A 24294-nucleotide genomic window follows, 5' to 3' on the forward strand; every position below is an offset into this window, starting at 1 on the left:
AGGACTCCATTGTTTTCTCCATTTTTCACGCGCAGATACTGAGTGTGAAAATAGTCATTGGTCAGAATTAATTAAATGTCATTCTTCGACTTATTACGTTTTTCCCATTTGTTGAAATCAACATCACGCCATTTGAGTAACTAAACATATGTTGTTAGTGAAGGGTGATAAGATTTCTCTACGGGAAATCATCGTTAGAAGGCATCATCGTAAAAAAGCAGTTAAAGAATCGTATGAAGGAAAAGGCCCGTCAGCAGATGAGTTTTACTGACTGGTTCTGAAAAGTATCATTTCCCAACGTCTTGTCGGTTTTACTCGCCAGAAGAAAGAAAGGAAAATCATGCTGCCTGTGGTTGAGGACTTCTTGCCAGTTATAATGTTTCGCACCTCGGTTTCGGGTACCACTCGGGTTGAAGACACACTAGGAAAATAATGTCAACGGGATCTACCAGTTGTTTTTGAATTACTTTAATGTCACAATTTCCAATCTCGCGATAGCTAGCTAAATGTGTATATGCGTAGTCAACCGAAAATAAAGGCATACATTGCATTGCTTACTTGTGAATCGACTATAAAAGCTTGATAAATCGAATCTAACTGAATATGAAATCAGCAAACTTTCTTCAACAAATGTAAACATACTTACAATTCTGTAAGGCGCTATCCCGTGATGACACGGCTATTCTCCTATCTTATTTGAAGACAAGACGCCTAAAGTCGTTTCCGTGGGATGCTTTGGTCTATGGAAGCATAATGGCGTTCTATCTGAATTTGGAAAAATTAGGAAACCGGAAAGATGTGTCATGTTATGAGCATCGATGAGTAGGTTACCTGTATGGGTTGGTTTAATGTGCTTATGACTGAATTTATAGTAGCCTGCGTGGCAAGCTATTATTTTTCCCCAATCCACATCCCCTTTTTGCTTCCTCCCTATCCCCCTACCCCTTTCGACAGTGGTCGCCAGGATGGAGTTGATCTTGTTTTGATCTATCGCTATGTAGTTGTTTTCGTAGCACGATTTGGATAAGAAAAAGAAGTTATTTTACATCAAAGCAAGGTTTACCCGTGTAACTTAAATCGGAATGTTAACGGAAACAAGTAATGGAGAACATGCGCATAATGCTCTCTGATTAACCTGAACAGGAACTATATGTATAAAGATAGGTCATATCTTGGTAGTAAGTTGCCACAGGTAACTTTTTCAAAGAGAAATAAACATGGTAGTTTTAGGTTAATGGAACAAAACAAAACAGAACATCCGCTTGCTTTATCCAGGGTCGAACCCAGGGTTACTAAGTTCGATAAAGTTCCAATGTTTTAATCCAAGATGAAAGTTTAATATTCCAAGATGCTCTTGATACGGTTAAAAATTAATTGCAATGTGTTTCCAAGGTCTCAAAGTTAACATAGTTCCAATGATTATCCCTGATTCCAAGGTATAATAAGTTTACTAAGGTCCTGATCCGTGTCCCATCCAGAAGTGCAATCCATACCGAGAGCGAGTCGTCGATCGACGAGGACGATATTTTCGCGATTTCACCGCCAATCATCAAGGGTACGAGTTGAAATTTACGCGATTTAAGGTGATTCAAGGTGTTTTCGATAAGAAAAAAAAAACTGAACTCTAGCTGTTCGCGGCAAAGACTGGCAAACTCCGAATAGAAAAATCTATCGGAAATCACGGCCCGCAACTAGACGCTACTAAAACCTTATGAAAAAGCTAGACCTAAACAAAAAAGAATCATGAAGGGAAGAAATAATTTGGCTTAGGTCGCCTTTCGTGACTTGCCAGTATCCCGAAGGATTTCGCTGGTTAACAAGCCATCCTAAACCACGAGGGCGACAAATTTGGCAAGGAACGTTCTGATTTCAACGTTCTTCAGAGGAAGCAAATCGATTAAAAATCGATACAGATTTTGTACAATCTGATTGGTCGGCTTGGAAGAAGAGATAATCGATAAAGATTTTACGCAATCCTATTGGCTGGCTTTGCAATTTTGGGTACAACCGAACCGGATTTTTACCGTGGGAGTGCCACAGGCATCCCACGGAATAATAAATTGTTGCCTTCTTGCAGATCTTCGAAGTTCAGCTCTTCTTTCCCCGCTACCAGCGTTCTTTTGTGTGCTCCGCTGGATCCAATTCGTCCTGATAGAAATTCAAAGAGTGCGTGACGGCAAAGTGTTTCAATTTTTCTAATAGACAAACATTGCATTGACAGTTGCGAAGAGCAGCTACATTTAAATAGTTTTCCATCCCGACTCCTTCAGCAACAATTTGAATAGATTTATGCTAGATTTTATGTAACCTAGGCATGCGTCGTTGCAACTTTCAAGGAAGATTCGTTCGATGGACGACCACATTTGTACTTTTTTTATAGTACCTTTACTTTAGATTCTTGTTTTAGGAAAACAAAAGAAAAACAGTGCGAGGAATACGACTAGAATAAGTGCATCGCGGCCAGACTTATTTGACAGCTAGTCATTCACAGTTGCGTTATTTTTGTTATTTTTTTAATTAGTAGGCGGGATGGTGAAAACAATGGCTTCCTTGCGGGCGTTCCCCTTCCGCCCTCCTCCCTCGAGCGTGGTCTCGCGCCCTAATTCCCTTCCCCTTCCCTTTCGAAAGCCTGCCACGCAGGCTATCTTATCTTAACAATTTTTTATGGAACCTGGCCCTGATTTCCAGTTATAGTGACACCTCAGTTTAGCCCTCAGTTGCACGTCGATTCATGTCGATTACTGCGATTACCACAGCACGTAATTAATTATATCATGGTAAAATGAGTCGTTATTATTATGCAAGGTTTGGAATATTCCCTAAAGCCCCATACAATAGACCTTTTCACGGCATTTTTCAACTTTTTACTTGGACAAGTTAGGTCCTTCCGTCATTAGGAACAGTAAACGGCGAACTCAAAATCCTTCAAAATCGCTCAAAAAACCGCTTTTGAGGCAAAAGGACACTGAAAGGATGACAATGCACCACAGTTAAGGTAATTCAACGTTTATTTAACATTGATTTATATACATACTTAGCCATACTTCGCTATCATGGTGGGGCAAATGGTAAATCCAGTACATTTACCATAAAATAACTATCAGTTGAACACTAAGCCTGCGTGGTACGCGATGGGGGAAAACCCCGTAACTTACGTTAGCAAAAAGAGACGTGAGTGCTTCCAGAAATATAGTGTATACTGACTTGCAAAAACGGTCATCTGGGATAATTAGAAAATTAAACTACAGGGGAATTAAAGTAACACATTTCGTGCCTAAAATTTAGGCAACAACGAATCTTACAATATGAGTTTTGCCTGGGCCTACGTCGCGGTGTTTCGACGGACCAGTTTATTTTTAGATACGTTTTAGAGAAAGTTTTCCCGCGAAAATGTAAGCTCTTCTCTGTCGGATGAGCGTATTCAAAACTGTAAGAGGAACATATGGGAAAAAAATAAAACTAAACGTCGTTATATGGCTAAAAATAGCATTTTCAGGTCTGTAGCCTTTTTTTTTTTTTGCTGACTGGTTTTTGAGACTTGACAGATTTAGAAATTTACGGTTCTAAAAATGAATTGGTCTGTGAAAACGCCGTGACAGGAGTACATGGAAGTTGCTGGCGCCACGACAGGACTATAGGCTGATCTTCCAAAGCTTATGCCAGTAGAGCACATTTCCTTGATACGGTCATGTAACTAATACACGCCCTGATTGCGCCCTGTAGAACATCTATTGCAAGTTCTATATATTTACACGCCCGGCGCACTCTGACCAGTGTCTCCTCGAATTAAAAGCACTTGAGACGAACCGTACGATATCACAAACCTTCAAAACCTTTTCATAATGATACACAGTTTAAATAGAGTTTTCACTGTACGTAACCCTTACGTTCAAAATATGCCATGATCATATTTATCTATCGTAACAACCATCTACTCTCCCCCCTCAACTGCTACCTTTACGCCTTACAAACACATCGAACGCACTCTTCTAAGCTCCGATTACTTCTAGTCATACTAGATATATTACTATGAGGGTACTAAAGTGGAACGTATTATGATATAGAATTAAAATGACGGTGACTTGAAAGAACAGGCGGGAGCCAAACTTAATCTTCAGTCAGAAAATGATGTGATGATAAACGAGAAGAGTAGCAGACTTTAATGGACGCGTCAGTCTTATCACGTGTTTGAAGGGGTACTGTTAATTGCCGAATGTCTCCGCATCACACAGAGAAGTGGTTATGAATACAGCATACATGGGAAATGTGGAGTATGAGGATAGTCATGCAGATATGGTGATGTACGACTAGAGGCGCACCTGGTCTTAGTTGGTCAACCGGTGCTACCAAGGGGAAAACTGTGACAAAGCTACAGCTTAAGTAAACGCCTTCTATCGTTGACTAAGTTGATGTTTTGTTTTGTTTGAGTTGTTGTTGTTTGGTCTTGTTTTGTTGTTGTTGTTACATGAAGTTGATCACATTTTAAAAGGAAAGCGTAAATGGTACGAACAGAGCACAACAAGATCACATTTAACAATTATTCCACGAGTGCGCGTTGGCTGTAATCATCTCATATGCTACAAGCGTGAGTGGAATAATTGTGTTATTAAAAACGCCCACAAAATATGGAGAATTCTTCCCGACTTTATTTGCAAAAACAACCAATTTTTAGCTTGTTTTTAATTCTGAGCACACGCCTAAGTTACCATATTTGGGGAGCATGGTATAATTAACAATTATTCCTCCGGCCCGAATGGGCTCTGAGTCAATAGCCCATGAGGCCGAAGGCCGAATGGGCCTTATGGGCTATTGACTCAGAGGCCATGAGGGCGAGAGGAATAACTATTTTAGTAAAATCCAACTAGTTGGTTAAAAATATCGAGAATAAAAAATTTTTAGCTAGTCAAAGCTAGACTTTAATCCTTTTTTGCCGCCAAAAAACCCGCGCTTTTCGCTACTAGCTGGCTATAACATATAGCCTAGTAGTAGCTCAACCAATCAGAACGCAGCATTGAAATAGACCACTAGCTAAATTTTACTAATGACTGATATACCATGATGACTAAGCCAACCAGCGCTCTAGAATTGCATTATCCAATGACTCTGTTTTTAATAATATTAGATATATTATTATGAGGGCACTAAAGTGGAGCTTGTTTTATCAAGTATACGCAGTTAATCCAACCCAGATTGAATTCAGGGATCAAACAATCTTCAAGGGATTAAACCTCAAGATTTGCAACAATTGTGAGATCAGGGATGAAGATTTTTAAAAGTCCAAAATGTGGATTCAGTCGGGAAAAAATATACCTCGTTGATACGACCCTGCGATCCCCACAGCACTTGAAAAAGTCCTGTTCATTTTTCCTCTAAGAGTAGCAGAGTTTTATGGACGCGTCAGTCTGATCACTGTTTGAAGGGGCACTGTCAATTGCCGAATGTCTCGAGAAGTGGTTATGCATACAGCACACTACTAAACAACTGATAGAGAGCACTATGAGAAAACATGAAAATCCTATTTGCCAGTAAATATTTCCTGAGTGTGCTATATTTTAAAACTAGTAATAATCATTGATTATGGATCCGCGTTCGTCTTATGCTGCGAGCATGACATCTGAACGAAAACGAGACTAAAGGAAACGAAAACGAGTCTAAGGGAGTCCAATCTCCTTCAGCCGAGATGCCCCTGATAAAATAAATAGGGGCGGCTAATCCGGGCAGTCGTCCGTAATGGCTCGAAAATTTCTGCCTTTGTACCACAGGAACACCCGATTAGGATGCGTTCTGACGATAAGTGGCAACAATTATGCAAGGTTTGGTATGCAAGGTATAGCCCCATACAATTTCACACAATTAGTTAAAATGAATAGAAACATGCATGCATGATAAACCTAAAAGGCATCATGTGCGATCCCGGAGAACGGCCACTAAAAAAATCCTGTCATCTGAACGATAGAGGCGATCGTAGTCTGTGAACTCATACGGAGTTCTTAAGAGTCAGGATGCAGTCAATTTTAATTGACTACATTTAACATGTTATGCCTACCTCATTAAAACGATGATCTTGATACTTGTAATTCGCAACAATTTCCCGAATAATTCGCTTGATTTCACTCGTCGAAAGGGTCTATAAGGAAATCACATTTAAGACAAGTCTTACACATCGCCTTTCCTTCACAAAATAAACTAGACGTCCACAAAACTAACCATAAAAAGCTTCGACAATCAACCCCTTGAGCAAAAGAGAAAGATGAACTAGCCTGCGTGGCAGGCGATGGGGTTTTTCCCTTCTTTTGTTTTATAACTTTGATCAAATTACGTCAGCAAAATGTTACGTGTGCTTCCAGAAATATACGGACTTGCAAAGAGCAGCCATCTGGAAAAATTAGAAAGCTATAAGTGAATTAAATTATGAGTGTCACATATAGAATCCAATACACAGTAAACCAACACTTAAACCGCACTAAAAGGAAAATACGAACCTTACAACATGTGTTATGTTGCTATGTCAAGGTGTTTTGACGGAGCACGTTTATCTTTACAAATGTTTTAGAGCACTCTGTCCCGTCTATGAGTGCATCTTAAAAAGTGTGAACAGTGAGGGAAAAAGGAAAACTATATAAGGCCAGCCGAATACCATTTTCAGTACCCAGTTGTTCAGAAGCTGGATAACGCTATCGACCGGATAAATCACTATCCACTGGATCGCGCAATTGATTTCCCTAAAAAAAGTCCTTTGGATATAGTAATTTATCCGGTGGATAGGGCTATCCAACTTTTGAACAACTGGGGCCATAGGCTGCAAAACAGTCGGTTTTTTCTCAAAATCGGTAAAGAAATCGGTAAAGCGTGGCGTAAGAGTCTTACGCGCGCGAAGCTCGCGAGTCTCACACGCTGTCGTTTTAGTCCTTCAGTGTTATCCCAGGTACAGATCGCCCCATGTTAGAGAATCCGGATTCCGGAACCCGAGTCGTTTTGCTCGTGGAATGGAAAATTTTGCCTGCGGAATCAAGAATCATGGGCTTTGGAATCTGGAATCTCACTAACGATTGGAGTTCGGAATCCAGTATCTCACGGCATCAGAGACTGGAATTCTGGCCTGGAATCCGGGATCCATGGCATGGAATCTGGAATCCAACAATCTTGGATTCCCTTACATTAGCCTGCGTAACAAGCGTTTCCAGTCGAGTTATTGCGGGAGCAAAAAAAAGGTGAAAGGGGTCATTCCTTTTTTTTGCTCTCGTCCATACTTTCTCGACAAACTCGCGCGGAAACGCTTGCTACGCAGGCTACCCTTACATTTAAGTGGAGTACGCGTGCGCATAACAAGAGAAATATTTTTCCTCACTTCAATTGCTGGCTTTAATTTCCCCTAGAAAACTAACGTTCTCTCCTGCTCAAAGAGAATTTTTTTTTCACCTCCACCATCTTTCTCCACTCCAACATGAGATCAGTTTCCAATTCCATGCTACTTGTCACAATGTTGATTGTATGCATTATATACCGTGAATGATCCAATGGACGCCCGCAGGGCGTTTATCTAATTTTGAGGGTTCAAGAGGGCGGACCTTTAATAGATGGGAAGCAGTTAGAAGAGAGGGGCGTTTATTCTTACAAGTGTAACCAACTCGGCAAAACTAATATACTTTTGTCGAAAATATCAAGAGTGTTTAAAAACGGTGGAATATCTAGTCCATATTTTTGATACATCTAGGGCGTCTGTTTCAAATCTCAACATCGGTGTCAGAATCCTCGCTCAAGTTCATTTTTTTTGTCTTCATTAGTTTAACCCATATTAATTAGAAAATTAAATTTTGCACCTTTTTACCAATTCCTAGTATTTTGGAGTAGTTCTCGACAGGAGGGGGGGGGGTGGTGGGTTCGTCTTTTAGACAGGGGTGTTTAATGGGTATATTAATTAAGAGCAAGAGACTATAAAGGGGACAGAGAGGCCATCCTCCATATACACCCTATTCCATAGGTAATTCGTCTCGAGTTATTTTTAGAATCGGGATAAAGTTACCTCGCGCGAGGCGTGGATGTTTCGTGGAGGTTTCGCATGACCAAACGCCGTGCAAAACATGTCGGGCGAGAGGCAATGAAAGCGTAAAAAGATCGAGAGCATTCCTGAATATTGAAGCGAAATGAGTCGGCGCTCATCTGGGAAAAAGGAATCACTGGACTCTTTGACAACCCGTGAAATCAGTTTAACTCGAAGTTGTCGTAACCTCAGTGCTTTAATACGCTGTTTAATAAAATGAGAAATTTCGCCGGTCTATTGAAACCGGTCGTTTGTACAATTTAGAGAGTTTAAGATCCAACGACGCGGACGACAAACTAGAACATCAAAAAAACAATAGGTTTAATTAGCAAAAAAACAACTTCGCACGTGCAACACACTTTTTTGTTCATTTCTTTCCCGTTTTTGCACGACTACGACGTGAAAATGCCTAATTTCGCGTTTTATGGAGGACGTAAATAAGCAACGACGAAATTTTATTTCTCTTTCTGAGCTTGAATATGGTCCCTTGAAATTCAGCTTTAGGAGGGTTCGCCTACAGTTGACAAAGTAGGTGGGTAGGAATAATTGCTATAAAGACTGAAAAAAATAAACATCAACCAGAAATTGCTCTCTTCAAACTGTAAATTATAAATGATCCTGAGAGAATATTCAGTGTGTTAAGGATTTCCCTGCTCTACTGTTAGCTCTATACAAGAGAGGAAGGGCGATTCTTTTTTAATTTCGGTTTCGCTGACACAGCTTTCGCAGAAATCTCGCTGTAGTCGTTTTCGTCGACAAAAGGAATAGCAAAATCGCTCTCCGCGTCTTCCCCCATTTTGTTCTGCGTCATTTCGTGAAGGACGCGTGGCTCTCAGCGTGGGTCATCCACGCGGAACACATTCCCGCTATGTGATTGGCTGTTGTCTAATCCCCCTTGAGATCTGTGGTGTTAAAAATAACTCGAGACGAATTACCTATGGAATAGGGTGTATATGGGGGATGGCCTCTCTGTCCCCTTTATAGTCTCTTGTTAAGAGGCATTCGAAAGGGAAGTTAAGGAGATTTTGCGCCCAAAATTCCTTCTCCCTATCTTTAGAAAGTTTGCCACGCAGGCAAGCAGTAGTGGTGTTTTAATTATATCAAGGAAACCCCCAAGTATTTGCAGCGATAAATGAATGTAGAAAGCTAAACCACGGAAACAACCAATTTATGCAGTTTTGTATTTTCAAAAGAGCCTGGCCTTCCGAAAATTATTGGGAACAAAAACATATATCCCCGACTGTAAATTCAGCCTTGCTTCTTTTGCGCGATATTTTGATTTATAGCTTATTAGATCCTTTATATATTAGGATCCGGTCCTGCTATTTTGTAACGTTGGTCCTTGCTTCCAAAATTGAATTTATTCTTCAAGAAGGGCTTCTTTTCGAAAAGGAGGAGAAGCTTATGTTCGTAATGGCGAAAATTATGGTAGCGCCTGCCCGCTGATCCTCCTCCATTAGCTTGAGTATCAGGCGTTTCTGGGGAAAAGGGGAAAGATGGATCTAAAATCTCCTCTCCCCTAACCGCTTAGGAAGGCCTGATACTCAGGCTACTCCTCCATCAACCCTAACCAGTCTTCCATTTAATAAACTTGTCAGGCAGGGGGTGGTGGAGCGGCGTTCTGTGCCTCTGCCTCAAAGCGAGGCTGAATTTTTTGAGCAGGCGCTCTGGAACCGTAGTTGCTTCCTTGCTCAGTTGATCCCTTTAGAAGAAGGAGTTTAAACATCCCGGCTTCGGTTTTCTTCTGTCAAAGGCCTTGATAATGGATGAGGAATATGACTGTATCGTTCTGGGAACAGGGCTAAAGGTTAGCTTCTTTATTGAAGTCTGAAAAAATCCCGGTTATTTGTGGTTCTATCAATATGAGTTAGATCGAGTAGTAATTCACACACCCTTTCATTTAAACGACATTTACATGGGCATGACCCTCGTGATTTTTGAATTCAAAATTAAACTTTATTAACTTAACAGTAATCTGTGCTGAAACGAGTACTTGTAGAGTTTACACCCGAGTCAGTTTATTAGATTTCCCCAGGTTTTAAGAGCAACATTTTAGTGTTCTTACAAATGATTATAATATGGGGACTGTGTCTTTTAAAAAAAGCCAGACATCCCATGTTTCTTTTGCTTAATACTTTGCCTACATTCATGCAACTTTCGAATCGAAAGCAACTTGTACTTAAGCGATACACTTTCAGTATTTCGAAACTGTTATTAAAGCTCAATTTCCGTGCAATGTTCATAAGTAATTGCAAAGATTTGTGGTTGATTGGACAGTAAAATGCAATTTTCCTACTTTCCATTTCCATTCAAGTGGATAAACCGAAACCTACAATGCTCAGTACTGTACACATGTGGGCCTGTGTAAAGTTGCTTCTATATTTAAAGGTTTTTTCCATTCTGATCGAAATTCTTGGTGAGGAGGGCAATATGTTGATTGTGATTCTAGTAATAAATATCACACTCTATATGAAAGTACATGTACTGGCTTTTGTTTCACAACGCCTCAAAACAATTTTATATTTTTTCCAAAATACATGGTAACATGTATATATACCTCTTAGTAGACGAGTTTGAGGTTGGTACTGTAAGTTATGAACCGTGCTTTTTACGTGGGTCATAAATCAATGGGAAAAGACCAGGATCTGTAATTTACAGCATGGACTGAGAAAGCAAGGCTAGTAAGATGTTTATTACAGTATATTGCTTTCTGTTTTGGGGAACCAAAAACAAGTGCAGGACAAGTCAATTAATGGTCATTTGACAGGCGTCAGAAAAAAAAAAGATTTAATTGGCTCACAAAGACAATAGCACTTGACAAAAACTTTCCATTGAAAGTGAAATCATAATACAAATACGCCAAGTCAAAAGTTTCTTTGGCAGTCAAAACTAAGAACACTGTAAAGTTTTAGTTCGCTTGGTTCTTTTAAAAACTGGATACTGTTTCTGTATCGAAATCTCTTCCATCTTTCTTTTGTTGGTCCTTGAAAAAACACTGCATGTCACAGAAGCCTGTCAAGATGATCTGATGCAGGCATGTTTGTTAATTTCGTTGTCAAAGGAACTTCTTGTGTTTCTTCCGCATAATGTCTCGATCTCTGCCACTTCATTCTCATCTTGTTAACTGTGACCTACACAGTGTACGATAAAATTTTCAATCATGGACTAGAATCTTCTTCTTAACTAAGATTACAATTCAGCTTCTTTATCAGCTTCATTCTCAAATAAACACAGGTTAAAATTTGGAAGGAGGAAGTCAACATCCAAGTCCTTAGGGTTCACAGACATATGACTATGCTGGAAATGATTTTTCTTGCTTGAAAGGACATGTGTCCTTTCAAACCTTTACTTTGAAAGGACATATTCGAAAATTGGTCGGTCCTTAATTAGCATACCGTATTTACTCTAATAAGCACCGAGTCACTTATTAAATTTTTCACGCCTCAAATGTGGCGCTTATTTGAGGGTGGCATCTATTTGAAAGTTGGATACAACAAAGAATATTGTTTAGCCATGATACTGTTATTTGTGGTATTAAACTAACAGAATTAACATCTTTTGATTTTGATTATAACGGGGCCGTGGCACCAAGAGCCATGGCTCTTGGTGGCACTTATCACTTTTTTGTCCCAAATGCGGCACTTATTCAAGGTCGGTGCTAATTCGAGTAAATACAGTCTTGCTTTCAACCTTGTTTGCCCCACGATCAAATCTCTTGATAGTACATGGCAAGAAAACCTTAAAGCCAAGCAATGATTTTGGGTAACCCCTTTCATGAACATGTTCTTCACATTGGCAACTGTCATTCTTGTAAAAGAAATAACCTTTCCTCCGAATTTCTCATGATTCTAGACATAATTTGCATAAATCTCAAGCTTTGAAAAAGAAGTGAAATAGTCTAAATAGACCAGTAGAATGGGAATGATTGCTTCCCATCATCTGGCAAGTTCATTAAATTTTGCTTGAATATGATTTTTATTCAGAAGGAAGCGGACGTAATTAAGGGAAATGAAATGTTGGTTTAGAACATTTCTTCATGCTTATTTGTATTTGTTACAGTACGTTTTTGAACGTGCTCATTAACAAATTCACCATTGGTTATTCTGGAGAAAAAGTGCCCAGGACACTAGTGGTTTTGAAAATGGCAATTCAGTTCAGAGAAAAAAAAATAGCGTACACGATCGTTAAATAAAAATTTATGTGTAGTACTGACAAGCCTCATGTAATTAAAAATACATCCTTACAAAGGAACCAAAGCAGTGATATTTATTTCATTGAAAGTATTCCCAAAACCACCAATAATTCTGCACATGTCTTATAACGTGAATTTGCATCCCTGTAGTATTGAGTTAAAAGAATATCTTGTTTTTTTATGGTTCACAGCCAACTTCAAGGGTAGGCAGTCATCGTTTGCACTGGTTTGAAGATATTTTATTTCATCTCTCCCAATTCATAACTAAATTTACTTTTGAACAATGCCTTTCCTTCTGGTTGTTGTTCAAACTGGCAAAGAAATCGCATGGAAAGTTTTCTTGTTCATCTTACAAAACTTTCTTCATGTTTCATATCATTGAAACAAGCAGCCATTAGTTTCAAAGCATGTGCTTCCAGTTGCATGAATTAGATTTCTATATATGGAAAGTAGATCCCAGTAATTCCTTAACAAAGAGAACTGACTTCATTTCGCCAGATAGGAAGACGAATAGGTCGAATAGGAAGTCTTTCACTGGAATGCAAAGTTTGTCTTTTTATAATGGCGTTTTACCTTTTAATATTAAAATCAACTCAGGGATGTTAACAAGCTTCTAAGACAAGAGCTAAGTCAATTAAGTGCTCGGCCATTATGTCGGAACATATTGCAATGTCGGACAATGTCTGATGTCCAACAGTAATTTCCAGCGTTGTATGATAACTTTGTTTAAATCATTTTCAGAGTTAAAAACTAAGATTATTATATAAACACCAACGAAATACCAGGTGAGCTTTTGCATGAAAACTTGATATCTTCACATGTGAAAATAATTTATCACCATTGCTATGGCTACCTAATAAATCGTGCCTTTCACACCAAAAAACTATTTAAGTGAAATGGTTTGGTATTTCATTGGTGTTTATATAATAAATAGAACATTACATGTACATGGCTGCTTGGAGATACAAAATTTCTCTGCGCAGCGAATGAGTGAAATTTTTTTTCTACATGAGAAGAGAAATTTCGTATCTCCATGCAGCTATGTAATATCCTCTATGTATTTTTCTGCCATCTTGTTTGGAAACATCTTGGAATATTGACTTGTTTCAAATTAATTTCACCAGAAAGAATAAAAAATATGGATACAAAAAATGTACATTTCTCTGAAATACATGTATATTATTTAGCAGTTGGTCATTCAGTGAAGATTTATATTTGAGGCTGATGCCGACAACCTCTTCTCTTCTTTACAGTGCAAGAATTATGTAGTGAACATGTCACTTTATTTATATGTTTGTTAGTGTTCTATGTTCAATATTAAAGTGCAAACTTTTACTTTGTTTTGTTTTTTTGTTTTGTCATCCAAATTATTTTATCTTACCTTGTGTGAGCTAAACTTGTACTTTGTTTGCCTTTTTTTTTTTAGTCCTTTATGTCAATGCATTCAGTTCCAAGGTCCTGAGTTTTTCAACTCGCTAAGTCGTGAAATTCAAAACAGTGAAAGTGTTGGCTTGTTTGGAAAAGACTTAAAAAGTTCCTTTTTTCTTAGTCACATATGCATTGCACTCTTTGCTGAGCTACATACTTTTTCTCTTCTTTTCTTTAATTTATTAATAAACTATTTTTCATTAAGTACCCTTAATTCACATGGTGTATCCTATATTCTTAGGAAACCTATACTTCCTCAGCCCCAGGCTTCTACACTGTACAGCTGCAGGGTGCAAAGAAAATCATTTTTACAGCTTGCCATTCGGGCAAGATGAAGCTAGCATTTACTAGCCCAGACATAATTTTAACTAGCCCCAAAAGCTTTTTGACGAGCAGAATTGATTTCACGGTTCTTCTGTCATTTGAATTCCTCAAAAAACATCACTTGCGTGGCGGGCAAGTTCAAAACAGAATTCACTAGCCCGATGGCAAAATCAACTAGCCCCAGGCCATCAGACACTACTTTCTTTGCGCGCTGAGCTGTATATACATGTAGGCTTCCTTGCCGATTTGTTAATTAGATTAGTTTCTATCCTCTTCCTTATTTAAAAATTTATTGTGTTTTTGTAAATTATAAAATACAGTTAATGGTTAATGACAAAATAACTGAATGAATGAACCTTTTTCTATTTTATATTAAACTTTCAGGAATGTGTTCTCAGTGGGCTTATGTCTGTGAACGGAAAGAAAGTTCTTCACATGGACCGACAGAAGTACTATGGTGGAGAGAGTGCATCAATTACCCCCCTGAATGACGTATGTGGATCGTTGATTTTTTTTAACTAATTTTCACCTTGACAGGATGCTTTGTTTTGCCTTTTTTTGTGTCATGGAGGTTATTAGTTTTTCCCTGTTGGTTTGTTTTGGATGGCTTGATAGTGAAAAACAGTATTGTTCAGAGTAATGTTTTATCTTATGTACAGTGTAGTAGGACGTCAATCAAGGTAGTACATCACTGGATGATTGCACCAGCTAAAAACCCAGAAATTAGCTTCCTTTTTTTCAGTCAATTGACATCATTGAAATAATTTTGGTGCTTACACTGTACATGTAGTAATATCAAAAATTCTCATTTGTTGTTGTTGTTGTTTTGAATTTTAGTTCTTTACATTGTTTGGGAAGACACTAGATGATGAAAACAAGTATGGAAGGCCTAGAGACTGGAATGTTGATCTTATTCCCAAATTTTTGATGGCTGGAGGTAAGTTTAGATTTATGTTAGTCAGTAGAAGAGAGTCACATCCAGTATAATTCCTTAAAGCTCCACAGATGACAAGAACTGGGATTTTACAGCTTTTAAACTCATTGCCAGTTGATGAGCTTGGGAACTGGTGCCTAAAAGGTTAATGGGGTGGAGGGGGGTGGGGGGGGGGGGACAAATGCGAAAAATAAGGCAAGGAGGTAACCAGGCAATCCTGGAAGTTGGAACCACCCCTGCAAACGGCCACTAACTGGCACCATCACACTGAGAAAAACCTCAGTGGAAGAGATACTTACCGTGTAAAGTACTTACCTGCGCACCCACACATGACAGCAGGGAGAGAGGAGAGGGAGCAAGAATCTGCAAAGATTCGCCAACACAAAGCTTAAAGATGATCTGCAACGATCAGCCAGAGTAGCTTGCAAAATAATGCTAAAGGATAGCGGCCCTGAAAACCTGAAATGAGCTGCCCCGCACGTCACACATGCTAATACGGGGACACCACTGGCAACATTGGCTCGAGATTAACTTAGCCTAAATAAAAATTTAGCCACATAGAAAATCAGTAGATTTGATGCAAGCTGCCGCTAAAATACACTAGAAAATAAAGTCACAACAACTACTTCATGTAGAAAGCACTGAGACAGTCCAGGGAATCTAGGGTCCTTTCGTACACATAATGTAGGATTGCTGCTTAAAGGGTTAAGCAACAACAACAAAGTGAATTCGCGCTGTTTCAAGACACTTTTCATTGTTAAAGAAGTTGCCATTGTTCAAAATACCATCGAACCACTCACTATCTACAGTGCATGCACGTAGATAGTATGTTAGCCAATTAGATTGTAGAATGTGTGAAAGTTTGCTAGCTGGTTTCGACTGATAGAATAATTTACTGTTGTATATGTTTTAAACAATCTTGGATCCCAGCTGTTTAGGTACACTGAATAGCAACTGTTTAAATTAATGTTTCTCATTTTAGGAGAGCTTGTAAAGCTGCTAATTATCAGTGGAGTAACAAGGTACCTGGAATTCAAACAGATTGACGGAAGTTTTGTTTACAAGAAAGGCGGTAAAATTTACAAGGTCCCTGCGGATGAGAAAGAGGCCCTGGCCACTGGTCTGATGGGTATATTTGAGAAACGTCGATTCCGAAATATGTTGATTTTTATTAATGATTTTGAGCCCGAAAACCCCAAAACATTTCAAGGTAAGAAAGGCCTTGTTAAAGTATTATTCTTGTCTTGTTAGAATGGCAGACAGGGTTAAGAGTACAATGTACATGTACATGTTTGTATTGGCAGCTTCCGTCAGACTGAAGTTTGATTTTTTTCAACAACTGGGAAAAAGGCCTCTAAACCCATTAAACAAAGGAACTTCATTATTATTGTAAGTACAGTCTAACCTCTCCTTACGGACACCTCTCTATTACGAACAGTTCGTTTGGTCCCAGAAATACCAAAAATCATACATTCCCTACCTCTATAATGTGGACACCTCTGTAAAGCGGACACTCGGTTCTGTCCCTTTGGTGTCCGTATTAAAGAGGTTTGACTGTACAGTTGAACCTCCCATAATCGACCACATAAAATGCAAAGAGTTGGTCGCTTACAGGACATGGTTGGTTACGAGAGTCAAACTGCGGGAGGTCTTTTAGGATGGGAAGTCTGGACGCATCTACATGTACAGAGTACTTTCTGGAGAGAATGTATTGCATGTAATTGTTGGGTTGCAATTCAGTGCTCCAAGCTGCAACCATTTTGGTCGCCATGGAGTAGAAAAAACTTTTGGCAACTAAAATTGCAGTGAAAGTCACCAATTTGGCGACCTGTATTCAGCATTCATGTGCCAAGCTATTCCCAAGAAATTCCTGAGATTTTTCGAGATGCGTTTTTCTAGTAGTTAGTGTTAATGGTCTTTTTAAGTTAAAGTGAGATAGACATTTGTATTAAGTATCATTTATGCTCTGTTTTCTTTATAATTTGCCTATTGTCACCCTGGTTCTCTGGGTATTAAGCCTTCAGATGTCGTGTGCACCCATTTTGATTCTTTCCAACCATCACGCAAGGTCACACAAACTGTTCCTTTTTTCTGGGCACGGACATTTTATGTCTGGCGACAATTTTATAATTTTGAATTGCCAAAAGGCGACTTTAAAAAAATTTCAGCTTGGAGCACTGCAATTAAATAAAATTGTAAAGCAATGTTGTTTCTAAAAGTTATTCTTGCACTCTGAGTAGGGTAGTACACCAACAAAAAGATCAGACCATTGTATCAGGTGGTCACTCAGAAGAGGCTAAAAACAATGGAAAATTCTAAAAGTTTGTCATCCTAAAAAAGTGGTTGTGGTTTCTTTCGAGAGGTGATCGTCTACAAGAGGTTAAAACTAAAAGGCTTTGACTAGGAAACTTTTGGCATTTTGGATAAGGGGTCGCTTATGGGAGGTGATCACCTCATGACAGGTGGTCGCACATGGAGATTCGACCGTAGCTAATGTTAATGTTGCAGTTTATTAACAATAATATTATTAGACGAAGTTGAGCAAAATATCATGATTAATTGTCGCGAGCAGATCATATATTTGCCAAAGCTGAAGGCTGAGGCAAAGAATTAATCTGGGAGACACTGACACATCATGATATTTTGTGTTTGCCATTTTTACGCAAGAGTGATTGCAAGATGGAGAAAAGCGTGGTTTCATTTACACATGAGCAGAACATTATTTGCAGCCAAACACTTAAACCACAGTTGGACAACATTGCGCATGAGCAGACCATTATTTGTAGGCAGTTATTTGCAGGTCACGTGGTGGGCTCTCGGTCAATGAAAAGGAAGAAAAATTTGCATCAAATTATAATTTTTATTCCAGTTAATTTTTGTTTTTCCATTGTTTTTGGGTATGGTACACTGTAATGTACACTGTATGCTTATGATTTGATACGAAGGAAAATAAAAAATTGACTGACATAAAAAATAAACTGCAACATTGCTTCACAGGACATGTTATTTGATAAATAATTTTCATTGATTTGTATCTTCTGGACCATGCAGGGGTTGATCCTGAGAAGACAACAATGAGAGAAGTGTATCAGAAATTTGGTGTAGATGACAACACAGCAAGTTTCACGGGACATGCCTTGGCTCTACATCTTGATGATAAGTAAGTTATGTTTGATCAGCATCCATTGAGGTCGAATATTTTTTTGAAGTTATCCACTGACAAGTTACTAGTTTTCAAATGATCGCAGGCTCAAGTTTATTTTTTTAAAAATTCATTTAAAAAATGTTGTGTTTATCTCAATATGGCCCTGCACTATTAAGATTTTGATTTCAAACTAACCTCAGACCTGAAAATTCAGCCAGTTATGTAAAAATGCAGGCAGGGAAGACCTTTTCTTACCATGGTCACGCTTTAGTCAAGCTCTACAGGTGATAGGGTGCAAAGAAAGTCAATTTTACAGCCTTCCATTCGGGCAAGCTCTAGCTAGCATGTACTAGCCAACAAGTCATTTCAACTAGCCCTAAAACCCTTTTTGATTAGCAGGATTGACCACAATCCTTCTGTTATTTGAATTTCCCCCAAAAAACAGCACTTGCCCATTGGGCAAGTTAAGAACTAGCCCAATAGCAAAATCCCCTAGGCCTGGGCTATCAGACAAAACCGTCGCAAAGTCTCTTGCTGACGGTGTTGTACACTGCTTACGATTCTTGGCCTTTACATGAGGAGAATCAATTATGATTCAGCAACAGTCTGTTTTTATTGAACAAAGAAACATTTCATTTCAGAATGATATTTTAAAAAAAACCATGAGATTAGGAGTCTTGTCGTGAGAAGAGTTAAAAAATTGTGAGACTCATGGCCGAATCTTGAGCTTGGACCAGCTTGGGAGTCAAAGAGCAATTGCTGATCTTTTCGTCATGTTTATCGCCTGGACGAGTCAAAAAGCTTCAAAAGTTCATAAGCTTTTGTCTCAAAGTTGGCCATAGTGCTAATTTGAAACATTCAAAGTCCACGTGACGAAAACTTATTGTCCTGCGACTCCTGTAAAATGTTCAAAATCAGCATATTGGGGAACGGGAATGATCTACAAGAGTTGTCGTTTTGATATCAGGCGCTTTTGTGCAGAGCGGACTAATTACTAATGGCGTCTGTTTCTGAGTGAAATTTGCAAATCACAGTGCCCACAATAACTTGTTCCTTACACTATACGTAATCCACAAGTTAAAAAGAAGTGAACTACATTAGGAAGATTATCTACTGAAAATGGCTCTGCAGTTGATTGTTGGATGGCAGCCAACACTGCCAGCACTTCCTGCAATGCTGTTTTGTTGCTGCTGGTAACAAGACCCAAGGCAGGTCTTTACCACTGGCATAGGCATACTGGTAACTTAAAGACTGGGATAGATAGGTGACTTATGTCAGCATATTGTAACAGTATCCCAGGTAGTACTGGCATTTATTGTTGCAGATAAGCAAGCATCATTTGATTAGGAAACAGGCTTTAATAATAATGATAAATAATGATGATGATTATACTACTACTACTACTACTACTACTACTACTACTACTACTACTACTACTACTACTACTACTACTACTACCACTACTACTACCACTACCACTACCACTACCACTACCACTACCACTACCACTACCACTACCACTACCACTACCACTACCACTACCACTACCACTACCACTACCACTACCACTACCACTACCACTACCACTACCACTACTACTACCACTACTACTACTACTACTACCACTACTACTACTACCACTACCACTACCGCTACCACTAGTGATACTGTTGATGATGATGATGATGACAATAATAATTTCTAATGTGCCTTTTCCATGCAAATTCATTCATTCATTCATTCATTTTATTTTGCTTTTAACAAGAAATACAACAACAGTATACAGAAATACATTAAAGATAATATACAATATTCCAACTAAATTATTTACAAGATCAAATGTGGTAAAGGCAAGGAAGCCTATATAGAAGCCGGGGGCTTATAAACTATAGGCTTCCTAGAACTATAGGGTAAACCATACAAGTTAAGGGTACTGAATGAAAATTTCGATTAATTTTTTAAAGAAAAAAAAAATACATGTATGATCCAAAGTGCTTTACAGTGTTCAAAAAAGTAAAATCTAATAATATTAATTAATGCCCAGAAGCACATACGTGTGCAGTAATTAAAGCTAAAAAGAAAAAATTAGCAGTAGAACTGTCATGAAAATTAATGTTTCTTGTTTCTATTAAAATGCCACCTCTCTACTAAAAATCCTTGGTCTGTCCCCGACACAGGTAGTGGATGTCTGCCTTCTTGCATCTACAGTGAAACCTCTATTAAGCGGACACCTTTGGGACCTTCTGGCCATGTGTCTGCTTAATAGAGGGTGTCCGCTTAATAGAGTTTGTAAAAATTGTGCAATGTTTGTGGTAAAGTTCCGAAGAACTTTTAGGTGAATTTTGATGGGGGATGACAATCATACGGCCAGATGTCAGTCTAATCCACAGTTTATTGCAGCTAAATGCATGGATTTATCCTTATTAATCAACTACAGTTTGTATTTCAAGGATGTAATCTAATACTAGTATTGTCAATTCAGTCCGGTGTTTGCTTAACAGAGGTTATTAACAATAGAAATCAGCAAACTACAATTTATTGTAGTGTCCGAGTCCGCTTAATAAAGGTGTCTGCTAAATGGGGTTCGTTAGAAAGGGAAATATATGACGTTAATTTTGGAACTGGGCTTAGTGTCCGCTTAATAGAGGGTGTCCGCTTAATTGGGGGTCCACTTAAAAGAGGTTTCACTGTATTGTTAAACAGTCACAGCTCACACCATGGAAGTCTAATTTTCATTTTGTTCTGTTTTAATTTTTTAGTTACTTGGACAAACCATGCAAGGAGACATTGTTAAGAATCAAGTTATACAGGTTATTACTTTTATTCTGCGTGTTGCCGTTTATGCCCTTTTGGCCAAGTATGTGGTTGAGATGTTGGGATCAAGAAACTCTACCGGGAAGGGATAGCAAAATAAACTTTTTCTTAATCCTTTAAGTCCCAATAGTGACTACCGTCAATTTTCTCCTAACGATATCCATACAATGTCAAGAGATTAGGTTATGAGAATTAATAAATTAATGATCACCTAAGGGAAAATGCCTTGATCTTTTGTCAAATTCTCTCAACTCATTCATGAAGGAAATGTATGGAGATCAGTTTGGAGAATTTGTATGAACAGATAATGTTATTCATTTGATTCTTTATCGAAGGTGTTTGATGGAAAATTGGCTGTGTCTTTCAAATGGATGCAATAAACTTTTTCTTAATCCTTTAAGTCCCAATAGTGACTAACGTCAATTTTCTCCTAACGATATCCATAGATTGTCAAGAGATTAGGTTATAAGAATTAATAAAATGATCACCTAAGGGAAAATGCCTTGATCTTTTATCAAATTCTCTCAACTCATTCATGAAGGAAATGAATGGAGATCAGTTTGGAGAATTTGTATGTGGATATTGGGGCTTAAAGGGTTAGCAGATGACCAAACCATTTGAACAGGCTTTTATTTACAATAAATGGGTGACTACATGTAAAATGAATTGTTCATCAAATGAATGACTTACCTGTTTGAACAGGCTGATGTTTCCAATAAACAGGCAGCCGAGCTTTTCAAACAGATGACCAAAGCTGTTCAAACTGAGGCAAATATATTCTTAACAGCTGACAATCGGCTGGTAAACAGAAAGGTGTTTGAAAATGGATACCCAGTAGTGTAGGTTTTTGGGTGAAAGCTCTCAAATCAAAAGCATTGAGTGCATGCTATTGAAACTGGCCTTCATTCTTTTAGTGAGAGTTTAGCCAGGTATGGCAAGTCTCCATATCTGTACCCTCTGTATGGCCTTGGTGAGCTACCTCAAGGATTTGCAAGGCTGAGTGCAATTTATGGTGGAACATACATGTTGGATAAGCCGGTAGAGGAGATTGTTTATGACGATAATGGGCAAGTTTGTGGTGTCAAGTCACAGGGAGAAACTGCCAAGACCAAGATGGTTATTGCCGATCCTTCATATTTCCCAGACAAAGTGAAAAAAGTTGGACAGGTAAATAAAATGTCAAAATAATATATTTTTAGCGGAGCCCCATACCTAAGAAAATTTGGTAATTTATCCATCAGAGAAATTTCAGTAATCACGTGACCATCTGCCTATCCACCCTTCCGCACCACAGAGGAGCCAATGTGAATTGTCAAACTTTCTAGCTAATGCAGGAGCCTGTAACCTGTGTTAAAGCTTGATAATAGACATCCATAATTATGGTAAATTAACAGCAGTCAAAATAGGGTATCTGCTGACCAGAGTCACATGACTGTATTGCGGGTTCAGGTGCCAGCTCATTGAGGTCACATGTTTTTTTGAAGTTTTCCATTGAGTAGTTGTTAGTTTTTAATTGATGGCAGGTTCAGTCCTGTTACCATTACGAATAACTTTGTACAACATAATTAACATTTCCATAGAAAAGTACTGCTCAGCAGCTTTTATTTGATTAGAATGATCACATTTAAGATGTTACACAAAGTGTCAAAAGTGAGAACCTCTTTTCTAACTTATACATTAATTTTTTCCATAATGTTTTATTTGAAGGTGGTTCGTTGCATATGTATAATGGACCATCCTGTTCCAAACCTTCCTGTTAAAGATCAAACATCATGCCAAATAATCATCCCTCAAAGTGCTGTGGATAGGAAATCAGGTACTGCTCTGAATTTTTCTTGTTTCATCAACATAAAATTATTGCAGGCTCCTCTTGTCACTTGCAATCCTAATCTCCAGGTTGTTACAATGAATTTCGCATGCGTCGCATGTATGTGGCCAGCATTCATTTGGACTTCCACTAAGAATGAATGGAATGTACAAAACACAATTTGATCATGCATGTTTCGACCTTCTACCCCGCATAATCTGATCACGCGTGTTTTGATCATCCATCTAGTGAAACGTACCCAAAAGCACAGCATTGGAGCAAAAGTGTTTGACTGCATTTGGACCTCTGATCATTGTCGCCTGCACTCCGTAACCTTTGGTTGTTACTAGTTTTAATAAAGAATTGCTGTAAACTTCTGCCTTTAAGCTTTGGGGTGATACAACATAGTAAGGAGTTTTTTAGCCTGCGAAGGCAGATGTATTTTCGTTGTCACTTCTCTCCACCTGAAAGGGAAATCCATCTGCTGCACAGGCTAATGTTAGAAGGCGAGGAGTTGTTATGAGGGCTTAAAAACTTACGCAGAGTTCTGATTTGACGGGTAAAGCTTTGGTGTTTCAGATAGGTAGCAGCAGCAGCTAATGGGAGGTAATCATTTACAAGAGGTGGACACATGCGAAGGTTCAATGCCATTAGAAGCTGCTCCAGCTGTGGTATCAATCAGTTACTGTGTTGTCTAGTCACGGCTATAATGATTTGTGACAGAAGCAGGGTTATGTTTCTGTTTGTGGTTGTTAATGAGGACTTATAAAATTGAGTCTTTTTATTTGTTTGTTTTTTATTTACTTTTTCAGATATCTACGTTTGTGTTGTGTCATTCACACATAACGTTGCTGCAAAAGGCTTCTACATAGCCATTGTGAGCACAAAGGTTGAGACCAGTAATCCTTTACAAGAACTCAAACCTGGACTGGATCTCCTAGGAGAAGTTAAAGAAAAGTGAGTAGATTTTCTAAGAATAGACAAAATAAACTGGAGTTTGTAAGTAGTAATTTTGCGAGTAATGTTGTGTTAGTATGTGTAATCAATTGGTGACGAGTGAAATTATAAGGATTTGGGCAAAACGCAAGTGAAATTATTCCCTAATTTAATGAGTATACCATTTGATTACCCATTATATCATGGGTGATGAATTACGTTAGCAATCTTGGATTTTTGACATGTTTATCCTGGATCGTGTCGATTGAGAACTCCACTCTTTTGAATGTTTAGAGCCTAAATTTGGCTCAAGTTCAGAATTTTTCGACAAAATACCTGTTAGAATCCTTCTTGACGTGCTCTCTCATGTGTTCAGGTTTTCTAAAGCGTCTTTTTATGCCCTGGCATCTTCATTCATGACATTTTAAAACTTTGTCGCCATCTTGCAACTGAGACGAATGGGCGGTTGCCATGGCAATTTTGTAATTTCAGATGTGAAATTACAAATGCTTAAATTTTGCGCCAAAATTAAGGAGTACTTCGTCACCTATTTTATTATAAGTATAATGCTGCTGGTAGTGAAACATCTGAGAAACAATGGACTGAAATACACTCTCTGCTAATAGGCCAGTTTGGATATATTAACATCCATACGTGGCTACGTACAAGGCTC

At 38.5% G+C, this 24294-nt stretch overlaps 1 protein-coding gene across 2 annotated transcripts in view; it reads left to right on the forward strand.

Annotated features, from left to right (window-relative positions):
• Positions 1-24294, forward strand: part of LOC140922706 (rab GDP dissociation inhibitor beta-like) — a 58611-nt gene that overhangs the window by 29178 nt on the left and 5139 nt on the right. Inside the window, exons 1-9 of one of the 2 annotated variants that reach the window (XM_073372712.1) lie at positions 9712-9848; positions 14370-14477; positions 14823-14922; positions 15902-16129; positions 17971-18079; positions 20824-20874; positions 21793-22045; positions 22586-22694; positions 23498-23642. In XM_073372712.1, the coding sequence (XP_073228813.1) occupies positions 9804-9848; positions 14370-14477; positions 14823-14922; positions 15902-16129; positions 17971-18079; positions 20824-20874; positions 21793-22045; positions 22586-22694; positions 23498-23642 (1148 nt within the window). In that variant the 5' untranslated portion in view covers positions 9712-9803. Of the gene's footprint in view, positions 1-9711; positions 9849-14369; positions 14478-14822; positions 14923-15901; positions 16130-17970; positions 18080-20823; positions 20875-21792; positions 22046-22585; positions 22695-23497; positions 23643-24294 lie in introns of those variants that run through there. The other variant, XM_073372713.1, reaches the window with a different exon arrangement.

This window comes from Porites lutea, chromosome 13, assembly GCF_958299795.1.
Source record: "Porites lutea chromosome 13, jaPorLute2.1, whole genome shotgun sequence".
In the NCBI taxonomy this organism is placed as follows: domain Eukaryota; kingdom Metazoa; phylum Cnidaria; class Anthozoa; order Scleractinia; family Poritidae; genus Porites; species Porites lutea.